General features: G+C 41.1%; 1 protein-coding gene across 1 annotated transcript; it reads left to right on the top strand.

Annotated features, from left to right (window-relative positions):
- The first annotated feature begins 3514 nt into the window (after window positions 1-3514).
- Window positions 3515-24396, top strand: rgmd (RGM domain family, member D). The gene is made up of 5 exons (XM_089001596.1): window positions 3515-3621; window positions 9955-9995; window positions 14754-14902; window positions 19489-20000; window positions 23193-24396. Exons 2-5 carry the CDS (start codon window positions 9958-9960, stop codon window positions 23886-23888), a joined length of 1395 nt encoding a protein of 464 aa, XP_088857722.1. The 5' UTR covers window positions 3515-3621; window positions 9955-9957; the 3' UTR covers window positions 23889-24396.
- The last annotated feature ends 721 nt before the right edge of the window (window positions 24397-25117 follow it).

The following is a 25117-nucleotide window of genomic DNA, read 5'->3' as shown; positions in this document are numbered from 1 at the left end:
TGACACCATTATCCGAGAGGACAACTCTACTGATTCGTTTTTTCCATAAAAGTCCGCACAACCTATGAAGGAATAAATCCCTCTGATATTGGATCTGCTTGCTGATTGAATGCTCACGGCGAGAAGCTTTTATACAGGGATTCTAAGTAAATATTGGAAAATTCAAAGCTGTAATATGATCCACCTATGACTTTTATGCAGAAAAGGGCAGATGAATGCAACATTTTCATCCAGTGACATGACAAACCACAATTAAATGAAGATGTGGGACCACGTCCGAGCTGGTTTGTCGTGAGGTTTACAATGTGATGTCATGTCCTGCCTCTGTTACATCACTGCCATAACTCTTAAGGCATCACAATTATCAAATGAACACAGTGCTATCCCCTTTTTGGTGTCAGTGCCACTGATACAGCACAGCAGCATAAAATGAGTGACTTGTAGATATTTTTGGCCATACCCTCAAGGATATTGCTCTTGTACCCTTGAATTTTACTACTTGGCAATCTCTCTGTAACTGGAAAGACATTTGGAATGCTAAAATGTGGGCTGATGTGGGTCAAAGAGCAAAGAGAGAAATTGATCCATTTGAGGGCAAACTGTTGGTTGGCTTTGGTTCTATTTGGATGTGTAAAAAAAATCTGACATTATTTCCATTGTCAAAAAAAATGGAAGCCATATTGCCCGGACCGTGATTGTTGGTGCGATATTTGTACACAATAGTGACAATAGTGGAAAAATGTTGATTAAATGTACAATCTATTTTATTTTGTTCACAAAAAAAACACCTTTGAAAGCTAATCAAATGCCGAAGGAATTGTGTACAAGTGAGTCGCGACACAGACGCGGGTCGTATGTGTCTCGCTTTTTAGGTGAACCACGGTTAACAAGACACAAAGTGCATCCCAAGCATGGAGCGAAATCATTAATTGTCCAAAATTGACTAAACATGAGATTGAAACCCAGCATGTGCCACCCACAGGCTTTCAGAAAACCATTTCCATCTCAAACAATACTCGACGAGCGCACTCATTTCAAACAACAACAAAAAACAAAACACAACAATGTCGCTCAGGCCACCCAGCAGCCCTCGCACCTGCTTTGAGCCTTGAGCGGAGGCGACAACTGCTTTGCTTTTTTGAGAGCGCAACTGGGTATGGGATGCAAACCCAGCCACAAAGTGTCATGTGAGCACGGATATTAAAGAATGCGCCGGTGCACACGGCACACGGCCGCCGCTTAATTTAACCTTCCGTTGAATGCCACTCTGACGCCAGCCAGACTTTGTGTGGCCGCATCATTTGATCAGAGAAGAAGATATGGAAAAAAACTCTACAGCCCAGTAAATCTTGGAGATTACATAGCTGCTCTTAGCTCTGGCCTCGGTAATGCCCCCAAATCCAACTGTGCCATGTCACTGCAATTTGGGTCTTTTATCTCGGGTGAAGAAATGAATCTCTGTGCCCACTTGTTGATAGGACGTGCCTTTGTGCCTCGAAAATTCCTACACGTATTTGTGTGTTGGTAAAAGATCGGCGAGGCATGGGAGAGAGGATTACATGTAGGAATAGCGATGGATCAACTGAAACACAACATTGGCTTGATTTTTTTTAATTGCCGCTCGCCTGCGATGAATGTTCCCCGCAGCTGTCTGTGCGAACAGCTGCTAGCCTAAAGCGTTTGGAGAGAATCCACGCTGGGAGTGCGGTGGAAAGAACAATGCTGCATGAATCATCGGCATGCATATTTTTTTTGCAGTTTTACAATGCGTTCAAGAAAAAATGAATCGCTTTTTGTTTGCCTCTCGCATCTGTTCCATTTCCCTGGGTACTTGCAAAGACACATTATGTATGCGGCAACATGAATTCATAGATAAAGTGAAATGATACAATGTCTCCATTTTCCCCTCACATTCAGCCTGGAATTTGTGAGTTTATGCGTTAAATTTATCGCTGTCGGTAGAAGCAGGGGGTCGAAAAAGATTCAATGGTGCGGTAGGTTTGCGATACCCCTGCGCGACGTTTTTCAGACTTGAATTAAGCAGTGTTGTTTTGCTCTATACCCACCCACCCAACCACCACCAACCCCCCCCCCCCCCCACTACTTCCCACTCTGCCCCGAGGACTTGTGGCTGACTTCTTTGCATTCATAAATCACAGGAACGCAGTCTTGTATCAAACAGGGAGAGTGCTGAGCCACAAAGAGAGTCACATTCACATCTACAAGTTGTGTTTTACCTCAACACGATAAGCCATACCATACAGACTCTCAAAGAATAATAAGTACAGTATAATACATTCACCCTTGTAATTTTGGGAGTCAGCCCAGGAAAAATATGATGATTGATGATGATCTCGTCTTGTAGACTCATAGATTTTTTTTTTATCAAATCAAAGAAGCAAAATTGAAAGTATAATGTCATTTTGAGAGCATTTGTTGTGCAAATATGAAAAAATAGATGACTGTTAATTTGTCTCAGCACACATCCAGATCACGGTATTCATTAAATTTATACAAGAAGGCTTTAACCTCGACAGCCATTCCGTCTTCTGTGTCCAGTTGGCCACATAAATGGAACGCTTCACTGAATGGTAGAAGAATTACCAAAACAATAATTCAGGCTGTGTGACCGAATGAAAGTACACTATGAAAATTTGTGTACTTTGTGTACAGTCACACTTTTGGGGAATGACTAGCCAGTCAACCGCTAGCCACTGACGGGCTAGCGGTTGACTGGCTAGCTGCTGACTGGCTAGCGGCTGACTGTTTAGTAGCTGACTGGCTAGCGGCTGACTGGTTAGCAGCTGGTTGGCTAACTGCTGCATGGATAGCTGCTGAATGGCTAGCTTCTGCATTCGTGTCATTTGTGATCAGAATTTAACGTATCGTACAGTATGCGTGACACTGCAATTGTGAATAAAGGTAAATATGTGCTTAATGAGTATTTGCAATGTCTTGTCCTTTGAATAAATAGCATCTAGCTATTGACTTTGGAGGTTCCACTATTTACTTCTGTGTGTGTATAGCCAATGTTTAGGTGATTGTTTTCACTGGGTGTAAATATAAAAAATGCTATTAAAACAGAGGGACAAATGGAGGTGGAGCTGGAGGTGGATCAACAAGACAGACCTCTCATTCACGTTGCACATATGCTCGGCTTACACCGGGGCCAGTCAGCCCCGGAGCTCCTCTTGTTTGTCCGATGGAATTTGAAGAGAATACAGGACCCTTTCCAAAAGTGACAAATGCTTTCAATCCTTCCAATAATCTATAAACCCCAAGAAGCACAAATGTAGCCGTGTGCGTGTCAATGTGCCGTTCGGTTGTTTGCAAACACGTGTCCATCTGATTAATGTCCTTCAATCTTTGGTGCAAAGCGCCCAACCCATATATGTTGGAATTAGGCCTCATCGCTCACTACCATCCTACTCGAATCAAAGTGCCGATTCTTGAAACAGACAGCTGCTGTCATGCGCCTTGATTCCAATGGCTATGTGTCCCCGTGGCTGTCCTAGTACTTAGTTGACCAGCTGAGGTTGTCGGGGAACGAGAGGGCAAATTGCTGTAAGAGAGCTGCACTTCAACTCATACATAGAAGCTCACACCAAACGCAGGCTGAAGGTAAGTTTCTTATTTCTATAGAGTCATCCTGAGAATGCTCATTGAGTAAAAAATTCTCAGAGATCAGTCACTAATGACTGTCTTTGAATACTATTTATACTTGAATTTAAAAAAGCAGTTGGTAAAATGTTCTCGAAAGTGTGCGTAAAAAGATAAGAAACAAATTAAGGGTGGGTGAAGCTAGCAGTAAGTTCGTGATTGTCAAGATGTACATTTGAGCTGAAAGGAACAAAATTACTGGACATTTCTGTATTTATTCAATAAACATATAAGAGTGTGCTTTATTTTCCCAAATGAAAACACATTCCCAACATTGCTTTGTTCTTTCATGCTCTGAGTGAAGTTGGCTCTGGGAATGCCACATGCGCGCGCCACGTTCCTCCACATATAACATCCTAAAACCAAATCAAGCTGAAGGTAACATTCCCTGAGTGCCTTCTTGGCTCAACATTTAGGAGATTAAAGCTACTAAATATACATGCATATGTATATATATATATATATATATATATATATATATATATATATATATATATATATATATATATATATATATATATATATATATATATATATATTAAAGTCTATATATATATTAAAGTCTCGTTATATCGATATCGGTTATATCGATAGTACTGCTTATTACGATACTATTTCTATGAACGCAAGGAGAAAATTTACATGCCGCAGGATCGGATATATCGATATTTTTTCCAACTTCCGAGAATATCGATACCATCTATTTGTGGTGTGACCTAGTTATCTGGGTGGGCCCCGGGCAGAAATAATACCAACTATTGAGTACTAAGTACAGATTGGGTTTACTAATCTTGCTTCTATTGCAACAAATGCAAATTCAAAAATACTAAAGACTGAGAAAATAACCAGTGCTAAAATCGCACTAATTGCAACATATGAAAGCATTCTGTGTATCTCATTCTTGGGTGGTCAGTAGACTGTGGATAAAATGTCAATAAGTTGACATCTTTGACAATACAAGTTAGTTTTCACCCGTAAAGTTTGCTATGTTAAGCCTGAGCAAGAATAGAGACTTACCTCTCCGGTACATGAATATATAAACAAATAACCAAATAAATAGATAAATAAATAAATAGATTCACGTTTTACTCATCTATCCATCTACATATTGGTCACCACATCGTTAAGCAGTCAGGTGTTACATGTTATAGTACATATCTAATAGATGACAATTACAAATGAAAAACAAAGCTTCTCAGAGTCATGCCTTATTTCACACGTATATGACAGAATGGTATTCTTTTTTAAATCACTGTAACCTCAACAGTAAAATCTTCCTTTTACACTCTAATTTTTAGATTAGACTGGGGTTTAAGGATTCAATATCAAAGGGGGTGGGTGGGGAGGCTTAACCATCAAAACACATGCACACAAACACAAAAGCAGCCCTGCGGGTCAAAGTTCAAATGGGTCTGAACTACCCTCCCCAACCCTTTGGACTGAGAACATCACAGGTCTCTCTGTATGCTGCTCTTCATTTATTTTACCCATCATCCCTCATCAGACCTGCGTGACCCCGTCACCCCAGAGGTAGAGTTACCTTGTCAGTTGACTGTCTCTTCACATGCACTGAGCTTGAAGCTGTGTCAACACTTATTCTGCGGAAAGGCAAAAGAAAGAAGAGTCACTTGTATGTGATTGTAACAAAACATAGAAAGCAGTCCGAGGACGGAAATTCGTTTTGACTTCCTATTTTTATTTCAATTCCCGCTTGCTTGATAAAAATCTCAGGGGTAGTTTGGACAGATGAATAGTGGGGCACCATTTTATGAACTAAAATGTTTAGTTGTATCTGTTGAAGCAGGGTTGCTAGGTTAAGACTAAGACTGCAGTGTTAGCTTCTATGCTAGCTGCAGACTTAGTAGGTTGTTATATGCTAGTCGTTCAAAAGGTGTAGTGTCACGTGTATTCTTAAATTCACATTACATTGCTGGTTGAATTTTATTTTACAATTGCTGACATTTATTTGTTAGTTAACGGTTTAAAAAGAAGAATGGAAAATGTTTATGCTAAGGGCATATTTGAGGATAACTATGGTTTCTAACTTCCTGATAAGGATGAAATGAGTGTGCTGTATTCTACAATGGACATTTCACTTTGCTGATATAAAACTAAACCCATGAGAGGTTTGAGCTGATTTACATGTGATAGTTGTTGTTTACTCAAAGGAGAAGAACCACAGTACAGTGCAAACAAACTTGCTTGGATACCTGTTGAGGGCTGCCTATCAAAACACTGCAAAGCAAGCTGCCCCCTCCCTTGTGTGTGCTGTCATCTATCATTCAGTGTCCTGCAAGTGGAATCCTCGAGAGGAGATGCTATCAACATTGGCCCATATGCATTCACACCACAGTTGCCCTTATCTCTGCAGAGATAACACATCTCCTTGACAGGCGAGAGACCCGAAACAGACTGACACACACTCACTTTCTGAACTGCTCTCAGCTGTTTTCTCCGCCTGTTCATTTCTTCAAAAGAAACAAAACGGGCCAATTTGTTACTCTCCCTGTTTAAAATTCAATAAGTGCGTCCCGTTGCAGCTGAGGCAGCAAAAGACGCGCGCTCTTATGTGATTGCGATCTCTGATGTCAACCCGCGGCAGAAACGTGACACGCCTTTGAGATGACGGCTTTGGACGGGCATGAAATGGGGCAAAGCGTCGGAAGCGTGACAGATCAACAATTTCCATTTTTATCGCATTGTAAACATTGCATTTGCTGGTAAACACTATCTCTTTAAGGTTTTAGCGACTGTGTACACATGCGGCAAGAACGATGCACAACTGAGCCGAAATCCCGTGATCATCAGGCTTGTACAGTTAATATTTTTTTAAATAAATATTGGGTCTTACACTGCACAGTGACTTTAAAATTGACCAACAAATTGGTGCTGTTGTTAAATCCAGCTTCTTTCATCTTCGGCAACTGGCTATAATAAAACCTCTCCTTTCTCATGAGCACCTGAAAGCAGTAATTCATGCCTTTGTCACATCTCAGCTCAATTAATGTAATGCTGTAATACTTTGGAGTCAGACAATACTCCATGAAGAATCTCCAGCTGGTCCAGAATGTTGCTGCTCGCCTCTTGACTGGTACTCGTAAGAGGGAGCACATAACTCCTACTCCGGCATCCCTTCACTGGCTCCCTATACATTTTAGAGTTCTTTTCAAGATCTGACTATTTGTCTTCAAATCTTTAAATGGCCTCACTTCTCCTTACCTCTCCGAGCTCATCCACCTCTACACACCTTTCCGACATCTCTGGGCTGCTGACCAGACATTATTAGATGTTCCAAAAACTAAACGTAGGCTCAGAGGAGATTGAGCCTTTTCCGTTGCTAGTTCCACTCTCTGGAATGACCTGTCACTGAACATTCAGCAATCCCCCTCACTCATTTTGGTTTCACTCCCTGGTGTTTTCTACGGTCTTTGTAATTCCTTTATTCCCTGTATATGACAGCTGTCCGTGTTAAGCGCTTTGTTTTAGCTTCAGCTGTTCTTAAAGCGCTATATAAATCAATATGTATTGTATTATATAAAATGTAATCAAATATAGTGATGTAGTAAATTCTAAATACTCTGATCACCCTCATACTGCATGTGTTCTGTGGAGACTTACTATTTTGTTTTAAACGGCACATTCACTTGGCAGGCCATGTGATGTACAAACAATATTGTTGACTATCATTCCATGACTGTATACAAACAAATACTTCACCCTCCTCCATCAACGTTGGAGTAAATAAACACGCCAGCCGCGATGTGTGCAAGTAAGGGATAAACACATTGAGAGGCAGGCTGTAGTGTGCATAATATTGTGACAGTCACAAGCCGGCGGTGTTTTTCAGGCCCTGTCCACCAGACCACAGCACACTGGGCCTAATAACAAAAACAAGCATCCCGGTGTGGAACTGGTCCCACAGTGTGAGGACCATAATGGAAAACATGTGGAGCTGCCTAGACACACAGAGGAAACCCAATCCTTCAACCCCCGCTCCATTTCTACACGCCACCCACCCATTCCTCCACCCATCCCCCATTCCTTCTCGCTTCACTCGACATTCTCATCTTGCTTGCTTTGCCTTAGGTTTAGAGACTTCTTTCATAGAAGCCATTCAAGGAGTTTGTACGTCTCTAGAAATGATCCATTTCATTCCTAAAAGTACCTGTAATTTATTTGGTTTTTAGCATTGAGATTTTCCAAGTCTTGCAATGATTCGGCTCACGAGGAAACATGGCAAAAGAAAGAGGTCTTTCTATTCATATCAAGTCTGACAGGCAGTACAGGCCTTCCTTTCATGTGTTGAAGTCATCCCTACCATCCACCTGGATCAATTAGCTGTGTGCTTCACTGATCATCAGTCTCGCATTCATTAGTAACTCGTCAGGTTGCGGATGTTCTGCTCTACAACTTAATTTTGCAGCCTTATTTCGACCTGAGGGTTTTAATATCTTAGGTCAAGATGACTCACGTGCATTTGGTACTTCATCACAATCACTCAGTTACCACAAAACACACACACACACACACATACACACGCACACACACACACACACCTACCCCCACACACATACATACATATATATATATATATATATATATATATATATATATATATATATATATATATATATATATATATATATATATATATATATATATATATATATATATATCATCTCATCTCATTTTCCGTACCGCTTATTCCTCATTAGGGTCGCGGGGGTTGCTGGAGCCTATCTCAGCTGTCTTCGGGCACAAGGCGGGGGACACCCTGAATTGGTTGCCAGCCAATCGCAGGGCACACAAAGACATACAACAGTCACACCTATGGACAATTTGGAGTGGTCAATCTGCCTGCCATGCATGTTTTTGGAGTGTGGGAGGAAACCGAAGGACCCGGAGAAAACCCACGCGGGTCTGGGGAGAACATGCAAACTCCACACAGAGAGGCCGGACCGGGACGCGAACCGGCGACCTCTGCACTGTGAAGCCGGTGTGCTAACCACTCGACTACCGGGCCGCCCTTATATATATATATATATATATATATATATATATATATATATATATATATATATATATATATATATATATATATATATATATATAAATCCTCGTCTCACCCCTCATGGGTGGTGACTGTCCCCCATTTTAGCTCGGGTCCTCTACCAAAGGCCAGGAAGCTTGAGGGTTCTGCGCAGTATCCGTGCTGTTCCCAGCACTGCGCTTTTCTGGACCGAGATATCCGATGTTGTTCCCGGGATCTGTTGCAACCACTCGTCGAGTTTGGGGGTCACTGCCCCGAGTGCTCCGACCACCACAGGCACGACTGTCACCTTTACCTTCCAGGCTCTCTCCAGCTCCTCTCTGAGCCCTTGGTATGTCTCGATTTTCTCATGTTCCTTCTTTCTGATGTTTCCATCACTCGGGACCGCTACATCCACGACAACGGCTTTCCTTTGCCCTTGATCTATGACCACGATATCTGGTTGGTTGGCCATTACCATCTTGTCAGTCTGTATCTGGAAGTCCCACGGGATCTTTGCTCGGTCGTTCTCCACTACCTTGGGAGGTGTTTCCCATTTTAACCTTGGGGTTTCCAGTCCATACTCTGCACAGATGTTTCGGTAGACTATGCCAGCATGGTTATGGCGCTCCATGTAGGCTTTCCCTGCCAGCATCTTATACCCTGCAGTTATGTGTTGGATTATCTCAGGTGCCTCTTTGCACAACCTACACCTTGGGTCTTGTCTGGTGTGGTATATCCCTGCCTCTATGGCTCTGGTGTTCGGGGGCTGCTCTTGAGCAGCCAGGATGAGTGCCTCTGTGCTGTCTTTTAGGCCAGCCCTCTCTAGCCACTAATAGGACTTCTTGAGATCAGCCACTTCTGTTATGGTTCGGTGGTACATCCCGTGTAGGGGCTTTTCCTCCCATGATTATTACTTTCTTTTTCATTTGGCAGCCTATCTTTTGGATATATATATATATATATATATATATATATATATATATATATATATATATATATATATATATATATATATATATCATTACAATATGCGCTCGTGCACTGCCAATTTGTTAAATGAAGCCGAATACGTCAGGCTAACATTAGCCAAAACGTGGCATTGCTAACATCTACTGAATACAATGAATGTAACATTCAATAGGAACTATCTTTTTCCCTTTTGTTTGGGGATGGTGGGGGGGGTGTTAAATAGTGAAGTCTCGACAGCACCTCATGGTGACATTGATATTAAGCTGAAATAAATTATGGGTCTGTCGTTTTAGGAAATGCAGTCAACTGGTCTGGAGGGTGAAGAGCGTTGCAGGTGAGTGGAGTTCCATTTGAAAATGCTCCACTGTACATTAATGTGCAAGCCCTAAAGACCCAAACCGCCTCAAATAAACTGCAAAAGGGAGAAAGCAGAATTTCCACCCAACAGTTGTTTGGTTCACCACACTATGATTATGTCATATAGTTACACTGGATATGCCATGAAAAGTGTACTAGATCAAATCGAAGCAAGACAATTTTACATGGAAAATCACAACAATCACCAGTAAAATGGAAGTTTTTTTGGAAAACTGCATAGTTCTGGGTTTGAAATGGCAAACATCCATCGGGTGACAAGATAAAATAATGGCCAACCACATTGACATTGAACATTTGTTTTAGATAATTAAGTGGATGATGTGCATCCATCGCTATAATAATGTTGCCAAATATGGTAACTTTGGCAACTATTTCTGTATTTTCAGTCACATTTGCAAGTCCATGTGAATGTGAACTTTTTAAAATCGTGAAACAAAAACAAAACCAAAAACACTGCTATTTTCACATGGTCGTTCTGATGTCAACATACTCTCGGTCTATGTGATTTAGGTGGATTTAAAACGTCAGCATTGAGCCCATCAACAGAGTTAGCCCCTGAAATTAGCTGTACAAACAGAGTAAAGCCAAGCTCTCCTGGGAATAAACTTGGCACACTGGGTCCAGTGTGACAGGGCTCCTTGTAGCTCCGAACAATCCAAATGTTCCACTTGGGTTGAGCTGTCTTCGTCCCCCCTCCCCCTCTACTCTATATATCAGCCCCACTTCAACATGGGCCCGTCAAGACCTTTCACAAGGCTGACAGGCCACCTGAATCACACAATTGTGCGGCCGGAGGGGCCAGCGTGTGTACAGAAGACGCAGTGATCCAGCAACTGTCTGGGTTCACTTCTCCTCTCTCTCATAAAGTCAGTGGGGCCAAATGTTCCAGCTGGACTAAAGCAACACATTAACTTTTAATCCAATTCAAGTTAAAAAATAAATACATAAATAAATAAAAACAATTATACAACTGTTCGGTTTTTCATATGCCCAACATTTAATAAGGTAATGGTGAGGGGCATTAAAATTCTTGCTTCGGATGGCTCAAATAGCCCACAGCACGTCCCAGGTGAGGGCTGAAGGCTTGAGTGGCCGTGTCTTTTGCAGATGGGCCAGCCTCGCAGCAGCTGTGCAAATGAAAGACAAAGTGTCGTTGAAGGAATGAGCAAAAAAGTGAGAGAGGGAGAGAAGTGGAAAGTTGGCCACAAACGGTAAAGAGTAACATACAAGTCGCTCGTTGGAAAGGTGGTGGAAAAAGTCATGGCGCTCAGACATCTACAGTGAAAAAAATCCTCCAGTTGTTTTTTTTACTCTCTTAGACCCGGATAACAGATAGTGCCCTTGCTCGATTGATAATGCAACCCGATACTATAGTGATTATCTAACAAACCAATTCAAACAATTGTGATAAAAACGAAGAGAACTCTGATCACACAAAAGTTGTCCTTCAGTCTCAACCTTATTACGTCAAGCATTAAGTGAGTCATATTCCAAACACCATAACATGTTATGTTATGGAAGCCAAGTTAGATATAATGTGTTAGTTTGCACTCACAATTGTGTGACTAAAGCACCTTCAGGAGTGAGAAAACAACAGGTGATGGCCTCCCTGTTTGATGCTGAAAACACACCAACATTTGTCTTCGGGAGGGAGGGACGGGATGTCACAGGGGACAGATGGCGACAATGCTTTATATGTCTAAAGCATTTCAGAGACAAACAAAAATGAGTTTTGAGAGGCCACTGACACAAGAAAATTGTGATTTGGTCAAACGATAACATACAGAATTTGGATTATGGCAACGCTGACAGAATGAAGATGTGATTCAAAAAATGTCTTATGTTACAAGAAGAAAATCCTACTATTCTGAGGAACGAGTATTGTTAGAGGACTCTTAGATGACACCAAATCATATACGGTACGCAAAAGTGGAGACATGACAGAGAAAAAAAGTGTTACATTTTATGATAATACGCTTCCCAACTTACGAACGAGATACCTTCCGAACGGTCGTTTGTAAGGTGAATTTGTTCATAAGTCGTTTCAGTGCTATATTTTGTATGGAATGTATGTTTAATGCTTATGTGAGTATGTTTAAGGTTTATATATATTAAAGGACAACCGACACCATGTTTTTGTTTCCTAACTGACATCAGAAAAAAACGTTTTATTGCATCTAAAATACCCAAAACACGCAAGTTGATATTTTTAGTGAAATGCAAAACACCAATAAAAATGAGTAAAAGTGTCCTAAAACTACTTTAAAATGACCGCGGGATGGCAAGTTTCAGAAGGTCCCGCCCCCCTTGTTTTCTGACGTCACGCCAAGACATCTTGCCTTGCTCTAGAATCAAACCAATGGCTTCAGATTCGGAGAAGATGCTTTCTTGTTACTCATCCAGTTATGAATATGATTCAAATACAGTAAAGTCTCGTTATATCGATATCGGTTATATCGATAGTCCCGCTTATTACGATACTATTTCTATGCACGCACGGAGAAAATTACATGCGCGCAGGGTCGGATATATCGATAGTCCCGGTTATATCGATATTTTTCGGACTCCCGAGAATATCGATATAACGAGACTTTACTGTAGTTCTGAAGAGGAAAGCATCAATGTTTGCAATCGGTTAAAGAAATCCTTCCGGATAATTTTGAGGTGTCTGGACTCCAATGTAGCGTCCCGGAAAATGCACAAGATGGCGCCAAGCTCTGTTGGAAATGGGCTGATTAGTCTGCGGGGAATTTGTGTCAACTAGCATCAAATAGTAGTCTTGGTGCAACACACAACGATTCACCATCGCATTATTTATGTGTTTTCCTTCTAATTTCGCCATCAACTCGGATCAACACGAAGTACCCAAAATGCATTGTGTGTCGCTTTCTCGGTCAGGGGCGTTCCAGACGTGACGTCACATCAGGCATCGTCATCAACTCGAAAACAAGACTTCCTGAATATTCAGCGCGAGTCGTAAAACGTAAAATATAGCTATGTGCCATGGAATCTTTGTAAAATACACTCAGTAGAAGTCATTTGAAGTCATTTTACAAATTATGGACACAACTTGTCCGGGGGCGTTGGTTGTCCTTTAAGGCTTGTATAAGTAACCTGGATTGGTTTGAACTGAGAAATAAACATTTAATAATATATATGCTCGATAGAGATATATATGTACATGTACAACTGGAGAAAATACTACATATGTTACTGCAAAAAAACATCTTCTGTACCATTGTTCGTAACTCAAATGTTCGTAAGTAGGGGAGTGTTTGTAGTCATAACAGTAGATGAAAAAGTTGAAACGTTACATAATTAGCCTGTTCCAAGAAGTAAAGTCATAGTATAGTATTTTTAATGTGACAAGAATTAAATTGTATTAATTAATACATGACCATGTGACAGATAAAAAGTGTCAATTTGAAAGTCTTGGTAGGCCCGTCCCCACCAACGGGCTTCAAAGTGACTCATTTCTGTGAAGCATAGCAGAAACAAAGGAGAAAGTAATGACCTTTGACTGAACATGGAAAGAGAAATAAAACCACAGGCCTTACAACCCATTTATTTTAGATTCCCCCCAAAAAAAGAAAAAAAACAGCAATGTTGCATGTTGTCATCAACCTCTGCCGAAAACATTTCACAATTCAGCCAACAATAACTCCACTTTGAATGTTTCAGGGGTTGTAGAAATGGCCTCCCCGCAAACTCAAACAAAACATAAACTGTCTCAAAACTGGACAAACGGATGGATTGGCAGGAGTTAAAAGTGATGTTGGGCAGAATTCCACAATTATTCAGTAGTCGGGGAATTTTTCACCGAATACTTTAACTTCACTTATGTTTGATGTATTTGACTAATTTTCATCATCAATAATTTTAGAAATCTAAATAGTTGTTAAATACAATACAATATCTATTGATTTATACAGTGCTTTAACAACAGCTGAAGCTTCTGTGTAAGCTCTCAGTCGTACAGGAGTGGTCCATCGATTAAAAGGTTTCTTCAGCCGTCATCTGTACTTCTTTGAAGGTGTCGGACGTTTCGCTTCTTATCCAAGAAACTTTGTTGCTGATGAAGTTTCTTGGACAAGAAGCGAAACGTCCGACACCTTCAAAGAAGTACAGTGCTCGGGTTCTTAACTTTTAGCTACCACAAATAGAAGAAAACTTTGTTGCTGATGAAGTTTCTTGGACAAGAAGCGAAACGTCCGACAACTTCAAAGAAGTACAGATTATGGCTAAAGAAACCTTTTCATCAACAGCTGAAGCTGCAACAAAGCATTTAACATGGACAGGTGTCATATACAGGAAATAAAGCAGTCACAGTTGGTAGAAAGCACCAGGGAGTGAAACCAAGACATACACTTACAATATATACAATTTTGTAGTGACACTATTTTTACTTGAGTACATTTTTTGGGCTAAATACTCTGTCCATGTCTGCAAAGATATCCTCAGTACCAACTCCCATCATGAAGAACACACCACGAAACAACTTTGCAATGTCCTCAGCCACCAAGTAAATTGCAATTGCCACTGCATGTAAATATAAAGTGGTTCGTAAAAAAATATTCCATTGGCCAGCTATCAGCTTGGGGCCCCAGTCTCCACTCGAAACCCCTCCCCATAGAACCGCCCTGAAGACAGGGGCCCCTTTTGAATGACAGCGCTTGGGGAGGGAGACGAATTTTGCTCTGATTTCACCCCGCAGCCGCAACGTCGATGAGAAGCAGTCGAGCAACTCCATTCTAACTGAATGGATTGGCATGGGGAGAAGCGGACCTCAGATCACGGCTAAGCTGCAGCTTTGGGACTGTGTAACGCTGACGATGGTTGTCATTTCGCTGCTCTATCCACCAGGTAAGTGGTGCTTGCGATCTGGCCGGCCGAGCAAATCCGTGCAACTCCGCTGCGAGCACGGCGTGCCGAGCGGTGGCGCTCCTCAATCCTCAATCGGACCGGGAGGTGGAACAAAAAGTTTGGAATGTCTACGTGCGTTGTTGTGCTCAACCGAAACTTGCTCGCGTTTCTCCGATGTGCAACTATTTTATTCATTGGCGTTAGTTAGACAGTCGTGGTTGAAAAAGTTGTTGAGCCCACCGCGGGGACAAAGTACCCCTGCCTCTCACTTTGCTAGCCCAGCAGCGTGAGTTAACGCAACTTTTAGACAACACACTGGAAACACACAATCGAAAACAAAGAACACCATATATTTAACCACCTATCCTGCTCTAGTTAGAGTCGACGTCGCTATTTAACTTGAAACAAAAATTCATTACACTTTTGGGGGTGGGGTAGAAAGGGGAGGGGAGGGGGCTAGCTGCTAGCTAGGGTCGCTCACGAACACCCAGTAATCAGTACAAAAAACAAACTAGACTTGCTTTAGGAAAGCGGATGAGGCTGAGTTTGACACAAAATCAACGTTTTTGTCATGATTTACGAGTGGATGGCATGTACCCCACCTTGCAGTCTAAGCAAGTTGCACTGATGGTATTTTGGTGCTCGGGTTCTTAACTTTATTAGCTACCACAAATAGAAGATGTGGTGGGGGGTGTCCACTGTGGAGCTATTTGGCACGACACGAGATACCAAACCGCGACCAAACCACAAAGCCGCTTCTCGGTGGGATAAAGATGTATGTTCCTTCGTTGCTGTTTTTTTACCCCACAGTCATAGCTTTTTGATAACGCGAAAGGTTCGTATTAAGTACTTTGTATTGGAGAGACGCCCACACACGCACGAACACATGTATTTTTTGATTCCACAGGTTGAAATGCACTCAAAGGACCACTTGTTTTTTTTCTTGCTTTTTCCTCGCTTGTACAACTATTAAGAGTTAATTAAACGTTTAATGGGATCATGCATTAAAACAGATTTGGAGTATGTGGGAAAGTTGTGTGAATCATTGACGAATGTGTATTTATTTCGAGTTCCTTGAGAAACTTCGAAATGGTTACTTTTTATTGTTGGTTTATACATTTATTTGGGTCTCCTGTGGTGTCATAATCATGTAGGACACTCACTTGTGACTTTAAAATAATTTGGTTTCGACAGAGAAAATGGGTGGATATGTTTCTTTACATTTTTTACATCTGCATATTGATCTGATGAGTTTTGTTTGAGTGGGGGTATGTGAAAGGAGATCAACTTCTTATGGGTGACGTCATTATTGCCTTCCTTACAGAGTCTGAGTGTGAATAAACAGTCTGCCGTTTGCAGCCAAGAGAAACACGTCATTTCGCCTCCATTGCTTCAAAATATGACTAATAAGCAATCACTTTTGAATGATTATTTTTTAATGACTAATTTAATTAGTGACCATGCCTATCTCTTTGTGGTTATTCCAAACCACATCACTACCACAGAAATTACAATGTGCTAAACATCTGCTTTTAAAACAACTAATCCCCATCTTATAGCTGTCAAATAAATGTTAGCAAAACCTTCCTGATCATCACACTGGTCCCAAATGAAGATGGTGTGGTCATTTTAGGAGATGAGCCATAGCTGTTGGTTTCTCATGGCGATGATTGTCAGTGGGTGTCAATCGGGGCAGAGCTCTGCTGACCCCGATATGAGGCAGGCGAGACCCATTGGAATTCCGAGGAGGGATGTTGAATGCCTCCAGCTTGACCTCCTACACCACATCTCTGTTTTATCAGGGCGAGTGCTGAAGTGCCGCGGCGGTGACGTGCATTAATCATCTGTCACCCCCCATCCCACCCCACCGACTCGCACAGTCCCACCTCTGTGAAAGGGAAGAGCTGGTTGTGTGAAAAATTCCCATGGACAGGGTTGTAGTGTCTTGTCCAAAATGTTAGCTTTGGCGGAAACTAGTGACATGGAATGTCATCTTCGACTCTCTCTAAAAGGGTTTCCCAAACTTCTTTTTTTAAGCAGTATGAATTATCACAGCACTGTTAACAGCACATAACAATAAACACAATGGAGATTAAATAAAAAAGAAGAATGATGTTCCTCAGTGATCATAAAGTTAACCTGTAGCATTCCACATGTACAATCTCAGAAGTTTGCGTATCGTTTATCACATTTTTAACTCATTCACTGCCATTCATGAATTTATTCAGGAATTGAAATGATGACGTGGAACACCATTCTCAAATTTGTTCGTTTTTTTTTTCATTCTTGGGTGCAAATAAAGTGCTAGTCATGGCCTTTGGCAATGTTTTTTTTTCTTTTCCACAAGGGGCAGCATTTCTATATAAACCAATATGTATGTATTGCATTGAATTTTGGACAGCTACCCTCATTTCAAGATCATATAACTCCATAACTATATAATTTAGGAATTAACTCTTTTTTTTCTGATGAAAGAAGAGAGCCCAAGGTTTCTAACACTGTATTGAATGTTTATCTCGTCCTAAAACTCAATATTCTATGGGTCCTGGAATTCAAGTGACAATAACACAAACCCTGGCACTGAAGTGGACACATTTTTCACATCCGGCAGTGAAAGAGTTAATAAATTGAAGTGGATGGGCATAGGCCAAGGAAAAATCAATTGTGTCACCATTGTGCGAGTGTTAATTTCTTAGTGAGCAATGCATGGATTGGGCAAGTGTATGATGAATGGTTTATTAATCACGAAGAATTGGTCAATTTGTTTTGAATTGACTAATTGTTTCTTGACAACAGCAAAATGGCTATACATTCACTATTACCATGGATTACTGTCGAAAGATGTACAGGTATATAACCCTCTCTAATTATGATTTGTTACCCAAAAAATGTGTTTTTCTTAATAGTTTTATTCCTAATCATCCCTCCTATGAATGTACTATGAATGTAATGTGATTGCAGCTACTTATCTAAAAATGGTGAAAACAAATGATTCTCACCCTTATAGGTAGATGAATCTGGGCGCTTCTGAAGTTTGTAGACCTATGCCCAGGCTGAACAAACTAATGAGTAACATTGTAGTTCTTGAGGTTTGAGGCTGAAAGTGAACTCTCCAAACAAGGCTTTTTGCACATAGATATATCTTTTGTCCTCACTCCCATCAGATAGAAAGATATCTCTTGTGCTACCTGCCCTGGTGTCTTATGTAGTGTTGGTTGTATGGAACTCAAATATATTAGGACTAGCAGCCATTTAATACCCTCAGGCTAACCAACACAGGTTGGTTTCGTTCTAACGGAGGAGGGTGCTTGCTATTCTTTTGATGAGGTTACATTTGGAAATTTGTACGTTCAGGTTTTAATGACTTGATGTCAATCATGGAGGCTTGTCAGTGTGGGCGCCAGGTGCACTAAACTGACACAACAATCTGTGGATTCTGTTGATTCTGCGAAATGGTTTTGGGTAATGACTCAACGTTCGTGGTCATTTATATTGTAGACATGGGTGCAAATCTTTGTTTGTCTATGTGTGCCTTGCAATTGCTTGGGAAGTCATTCAGGGTACACCTCGCCTATTGCTTGAAACAAGCTGGGCTGGGATCCAACATGACAGTACGTATAAGCGGATAGAAAATGGATGGATGGATGTTTTGATAATCCATTCATCATTTTAGAGACATATTTCTCTCAATCTACACGGAAGCAGATGTATTATCAAAACAAGACACTTGCTGACATTTGCTTTTAATTTGGAAAAAAAAACTCAACATTTTTGCTCATTTTCTGTGAATTATAAAATAATCTATGTTTATCTGTAGTCTGCTGTCAATTTGAAAGAGTATACCATGTTTTCCGGGGGATAAGGCACACCCAAAAGCCTTGATTTTCTTCAAAAGATGACCCTGTGCCTTATATGCAGGTGCGTCTTTTTGAAGTAATATTGAGCCACAACAGGTCTCGCAACTGCGGCCACCGACTCCATTTCCCCCTGTAGAAGAATTAGTGTGTAACCCCAGTCTCTACTGTAGCGCCTTATAATGTGGTGTGCCTTATTTTTGGAAAACGGATATATATTTACATATTATATTTGGAAAATGTTTTTCATTCATTGAAGGCGTTATACTCCAGTGCGCCTTATACTGCATATGGAAAAAGGTTGAAAATGCACCATTCATTGGGGTTGCGCCTTATACTCCAGTGCGCCTTATACACCGGAGAATACGGTAATCCTTTAGAATATTGGGATGGAAATTCAAGTTTTTTTTTAAAATCCGATTAATTTAAATAATTACATATTATTCAATTCCTAAAATAATAAGGATTCTTAGTTGGGACCCTAATTATTTTTAAAACAGAAATGTATAAAATTCAGAGATTATGCTGCGTTTTTACAAAACAAATACAAGGGGTTATTTGAATGTAATATGATTGAGTAAAAGTAACCAATTTCCTTAAATTGAATAAAAGTTATGCATGACGAGGAGTTGGTTTTGGGCCCAATTTGGATTGTTTGGCCTTGGCTGAGGAGAATATTACGGATATCCGAGTTATCTCTTTAATGCTCATTGTTTTCATTTTGTTTTCCAGCTTACTGTCAGCAGTGTCGCATCCAGCGCTGTAATACTGAGTATGTGGCGTCTACTTCAACTTCAAACGGTCTGCAAGAGGATGCGTCACCTGACATGGACTACTGCATCGCGCTGCGAGCCTATGCCCTATGCACCCGACGGCAGGCTCGGAGCTGCCGAGGTGATCTGGTTTACCACTCGGCCGTCTTCCGCATCAAGGAGCTATTCTCTCAGCACAACTGCTCCAGCGACGGACCCACATCCTCTGCCAAGATCCCCAGCACATCCCGTCCGGTTGTGTCGGAGCTATGCAACTATGAGAACCGAGTTATTGCCGCCAGTTCGGGGGGCCAGCAGAAGAAGTACGCCCACTGTGGATTATTCGGAGACCCACACCTACGGACTTTCAGGGACGAATTTCAGACCTGCAAGGTGGAAGGGGCATGGCCTTTGATAGATAATCGCTACCTGTCCGTGCAGGTGACCAATGTGCCTGTCGTTCTTGGCTCCAGCGCCACTGCAACCAGCAAGGTAAGGATAGCCAGTGTGCTAAGATTAGAACTAGGGATGGGCAAAACAACCAGACAAAATGATTGTTGCATCATCATTTTGACGCAACTTGGGTTGAAAAAGGGTGCTGCAAAATGCTCCCTGCGGGACTGAGCCCTGCCGCCAAAAGCAAAAATCTACAAGTAACTGACACCCCACTCAAAATATTTAGAATTGCCTATAAAAGCCACAAAATGAAAACAAAACATGACTCTCCTCAGCAAAGTTCCATGGTAACAAAGAGGCCTCAAGATGGTGGAAAAACACGACATTAAGATCCTCAATCAACACAGTTACTTGGAAGCAAGATGGCACCGAGGCAATACTTACAGCTTACTACTACTACTACTAATACTACACTGCTTTGGCCTGAGCACAACAACAGCAACTAATAGAGACATCAACTAAGAGAGAATATGTTTATTCACTCTCAATTAGTTCATTCTTAGGAAAAACAATATACCAAAAGCTACAACAATTCAACCTTGCATGGCCATTCCAGGCAGCTCAGTACAACACTGAAGATGTAAACAGAAATTCAAAACACCACTTCCCATACAAAAACAAATATACATATACAGATTGTAAAATAGTTAATCGAGGACATCTAGGCAACCGAGACCCAAAATAATTCCTAGCATGAAGGCTGGGTTGAGGAACGTTAGCGTACTAGCTCAAACCTCACCATAAGGCACCAAAACATGTGAAGTTAATTGTCATTCCACGGTGCCTCTTGAGTCTCGCCGGCATTCCTGCCGTCTCAGAGCGGCCTAAGATCTATGAGGGGGGAGAGAAAGAAAGAAAGAAAGAGAAATGGGGAGCGAGGAGGGAAAGTCCTTCACTTGCGTTGAATCACGGACATGCTTGAGCGCTCTGCCTTTAATGCATGGGTGGTCATATGGTAGTGATTAACGCTCACTCAAACATTCTCCGTTGCCGCAATCTGGAATGTTTTTGTCACCCCTCTGGTCAAGTAATTAGCTTGGCACTTTCTGCGTAAATATGGACCGATGTGGAAAAATAGGAGAATAATTGGAAAGGAGTGTCTTTCAATGTCATAATTGCTGAAAGAAACAGCATTAGGTTGACACACAAAAGTTTCCCGGCATTGCCATAACACGGAGGTTAGTTTGTACGTGGTCATGCTAAAGGACACATGGATTTATTTGAACAAAATCAACCGTGTACCTGCTTGAAGAAACTTGGTGACATCAGAAAATGACCCAACCCATTTTAGGTTACAGTTTTGGAAAGTCCGACCGAAAAGAAAGATGTTTTAAATCGGACAATTGCTATGAAGGTTAATTTTAATATCGACCAACATAAACAACTCTGGAAATTCCGTTTTATTTACTTCCGGTGTACATATTCTAAGGATAAAGGTCCATACTTTTGTTTTATGATATTAAAACAGAAGACCGAGCCCCAGTAGATAAAAGTATCGCTTGTTTGTGTGTTTTTCCGAAGCTTTATGCGAAGCTGAAAGTGAGTGGAGGTGTGTCTTTGCCAGTACCCGCATAGTCACCATCACGCCTTCTGAGTTGGTTTCAACTTGCCAGACTTCAGACAGGAAATCATCCATCATTGTACAGTATACCTTCCAAAAGTGTAAACGTAACAAAGGCGGGCGCTTTGTCAGGTACTTTCAAAGAAGGGGCTGCTTCGGGAGCTGCAGATTTGTTTATTTCGTTTTCAGAGCTCAGCTGGGATACAAATCACTGTCACTTGCTCGTCCCAATGCAGGCACAACAGTGTGGGGGTGGGGGGTATCGGCTCATATAACATGCTGGTCGTTGTTTTTTAAACTAAGGGGCCAAATGAATGGTGGGCTGGCCAACATTATTTCAGCGAGGAAAAGAAGCCAATGAGATTTACATGTTTGGTTCTCTGGTGCCACCGTGTGGTCATCGTGGTCCTCCATTCGATTAATTTAGGTGGGCACACTTGGTTTTTCTTGTTAGGGTGCGTCCTTCAAAGACAATTTAAAATTCGTAGCAAAATGATGAAACCACCAATTCAATTTCAAATGTGAGAGTTTTGAGATATAAAATAAAAAACTTGCCACCAAGTGTGGCAAGGTCCAAGCCAAATCTTTCCAAATAGCTCACCAGGATGAAGGATCTAAAATGAAGGTAAAATTGTCATGTTCTTTGGTTGCCAAGAGGTTTGTTATGACTAGACTATTTATTTGCCCCCCCCCCCCGCAAAAATGCTGAAATATCTGAACTGTAACTCGTGATTAATCCTTGTGAGTAAAATTTTGTTCAAAATTAAAAAAAATATGTTATAGTGTGGGTCAAATATGAGTTTGACCCACACTGTCTGTGATGGATTTTCAGGCTCACCGCCGAAAGAAACTTTGCCAATTCAATTTGTTTTAGCTCAAATTGATTGATATATTCATATATTCATTTATTTTCTTTCAAGATCATTTTTCTCTGTGTCTTCAGACCTTCCACATTTTGGAAGTTTTATTTTAAGCGGATTTGGTCAACTTCTGCTTTGCTTTTAAGTGTCTCTATTCAAATGTTCTTGGAGGCTTTCGGTCTTCCCTGTGCGGGAAGTTGAGGCTTTTTTTTGTTTTTGTTTTGTTATAAAGCAGTCTAATAAAAGTACGATTGGTTGCTGATAGTCCTACAGCTATCAAATATTTTTAGAATTGAAGGATACACCGATTTTTCCTAATGATTATTTCAGTAATAGAATAAAAATCGCTTTTCCATTTGTTAAAACACATCAATTTGCATGTGAGTTGCTGGTATTTTTGTCTACTTTGGTTGGACATTCTCAAATTCTACCGTAGTACTCATGTATTGATTTAAAAGGCTGGGCTGGAGTAATGTGGCTATCAGCAAATGAGGTTATTTCTGAATTATTTGGCTTGAGTTGGGATCATTTTGTGCCCATCATTGACCACTGGACAACATGATTATATTATATTTGATAGCATTATTTTGGGTTGATGAGCGAAAAAAAAAAAATTTGTGACAATCTTTGTGAAATAACACTAAACTTTAAACATTCTGAGTCTAATACAAAGTATTTTCTCCAGATGTACAACAATGCTTCGAGGCAGAGAATTTACTTGGATCCTTTTGTTATTGATTCAATTCAAGTTAATCAATTAATCATTCCAGATAAAATTATGAATATATATTTTTTCTATGCTTCCAGATTACAGTCATATTCAAGTCATACCACGGCTGCACAGACCAGAAAGTGTACCAGGCCACGACAGATGACCTGCCATTGGCCTTTCAGGACGGTACTCGCAGCGGAGGCGAGAGCGGCAGCCTGACCATTACGGAGCGTGGCGGCTCCGGAGTGGGCCGTCAGGTGAAAATCCAGGCGCGTTACATCGGCACGTCCATAATCGTGCGTCGCGTGGGCAGCTATTTGACCTTCGCCATCCGCATGCCTGAGGACACGTTGGACTTTTCAGAGGACAATGGCGGCCTGCAGCTCTGTCTGCATGGCTGCCCGCGCAATGAGCTCATCAAGGAACACACGTTGGGTCGCCAGAGTCAACAGCACCGACAACCCGGCGCCGCCACCGAGCTGGGCCCACTGCGGCCCCCTCACCAGGTCTACACGGTGGAGAGAGCCACGGCCAAGTGCAGAGAGACTCTGAAGGTGGAGGACGTTTACTTCCAGTCCTGTGTGTTTGACTTGCTGACAACGGGAGACCCCGAGTTCTCCATGGCAGCATATGGCGCCTTGGAGGATTTAAAAGCGTTGCCGCCCAGCAAACTGAAGCAGAACTCCCCGAGGAGTCCGTATCTTTACAACCAAGGGGTATCACAAACAGTGGCATTCAACAGCCCAGCTTCTGTTCTCACACTCTTACTCCTCATTGCGCTGCTTTTGTAAAAAAAAAATATATATATATATATATATATGGCTTTTTGTTGTTGTTATTAGAAGCTGTTTCTTTTGTACATATAAACATTTCGCTCCATCCTTGTCATACTGTGCACGCTCCGCCATGCAGTGTCTCCAGTCATAGCAACAGCACTTACAGTAACAGTATCAACTGCATGTTTTGTGTATTGAAATGTGATTGCACAATGCAGCAGCATGCTGAATACACAAACTCCAACAACTGTATGTAAAAACTACCTATCCACTGTCCAGCTCAGTTTTCAAGCAGTTTGGCTTCCAGTTCAAAAGGTCAAGGGGGGGGGGGGGACAAATCTATATCATAATATATTAAAAGAGTGTATATAGGTGTTTCATATTGTGTACATTGGCTGTATAGTGATTTAACTGTAATATGTGTGACATTATTTGTGTTTGTAGACTATTTTAGAAAATAAACTAATGTGTTGTTGCTTATGTAATTTTATATATTAAAGTGTTGGACACTACTTACTGGTAATTGCTTCCCTGCTGTTTTTCTTATGTTCCCCTCCTTTTATAAATTGTATGAATGTTGTGAGTCAGTTACATACATTTTACAGTGAGTCTTACTGAGTAGGTGGCCTTTTTTCCCATCTTTCCTTCCAGGTGGAGCATGACCTGACAAAAAAATTGTTTGGGTCAAGACTTTTAATAGGTGAAACGTCGAAAATGTAATTTTCATGCACTCTTGTAGTTCATAATATGCCCTGATGGGGTCCTCATTCCATAAAATCTGAAAGCTTGAATTCAAATTGTAATCAGAAAAGCTTAATATTATCACCAATAATATTACATTTACAATTTGTCATTATTGTACGAGTTTTGTGTTAGACTGCGAGTGTGACACCACATCCTACACAGGGTAGAAAGACAACAAACAATCTGAGTATGATGGGGTATCAAATACTGTACAAGGATATACAGGCATTCAATCCTTTTCACACCATAGCAACAATCAGTTTTCTACACATAAAGGCCCAAAGGGCTATAACGCAGATTCTTTTGACTAAAGCACGTGCAGCTTTCGCCCAATTTATGAGAAAAGCATATGTAGTTGTAGGGTTTGTGATGGTGCAGTGTTTACGGCTTTGGGGCGACTGAAAAAAAAAATCTGCACGGTTGCTCAGGGATCGGGTAACGATCAATTACAGCTTAGTTTGTGAATGTCATCTGACCAAATTCAGAAAACAGATGATTTT

The sequence above is a fragment of the Hippocampus bargibanti genome, linkage group LG07, assembly GCF_051943395.1.
Source record: "Hippocampus bargibanti isolate YZ-2025 linkage group LG07, ASM5194339v1, whole genome shotgun sequence".
NCBI lineage: Eukaryota > Metazoa > Chordata > Actinopteri > Syngnathiformes > Syngnathidae > Hippocampus > Hippocampus bargibanti.
Note: the sequence above shows the minus strand (reverse complement) of the source record. Positions and strands in the feature narration are given on the sequence as shown.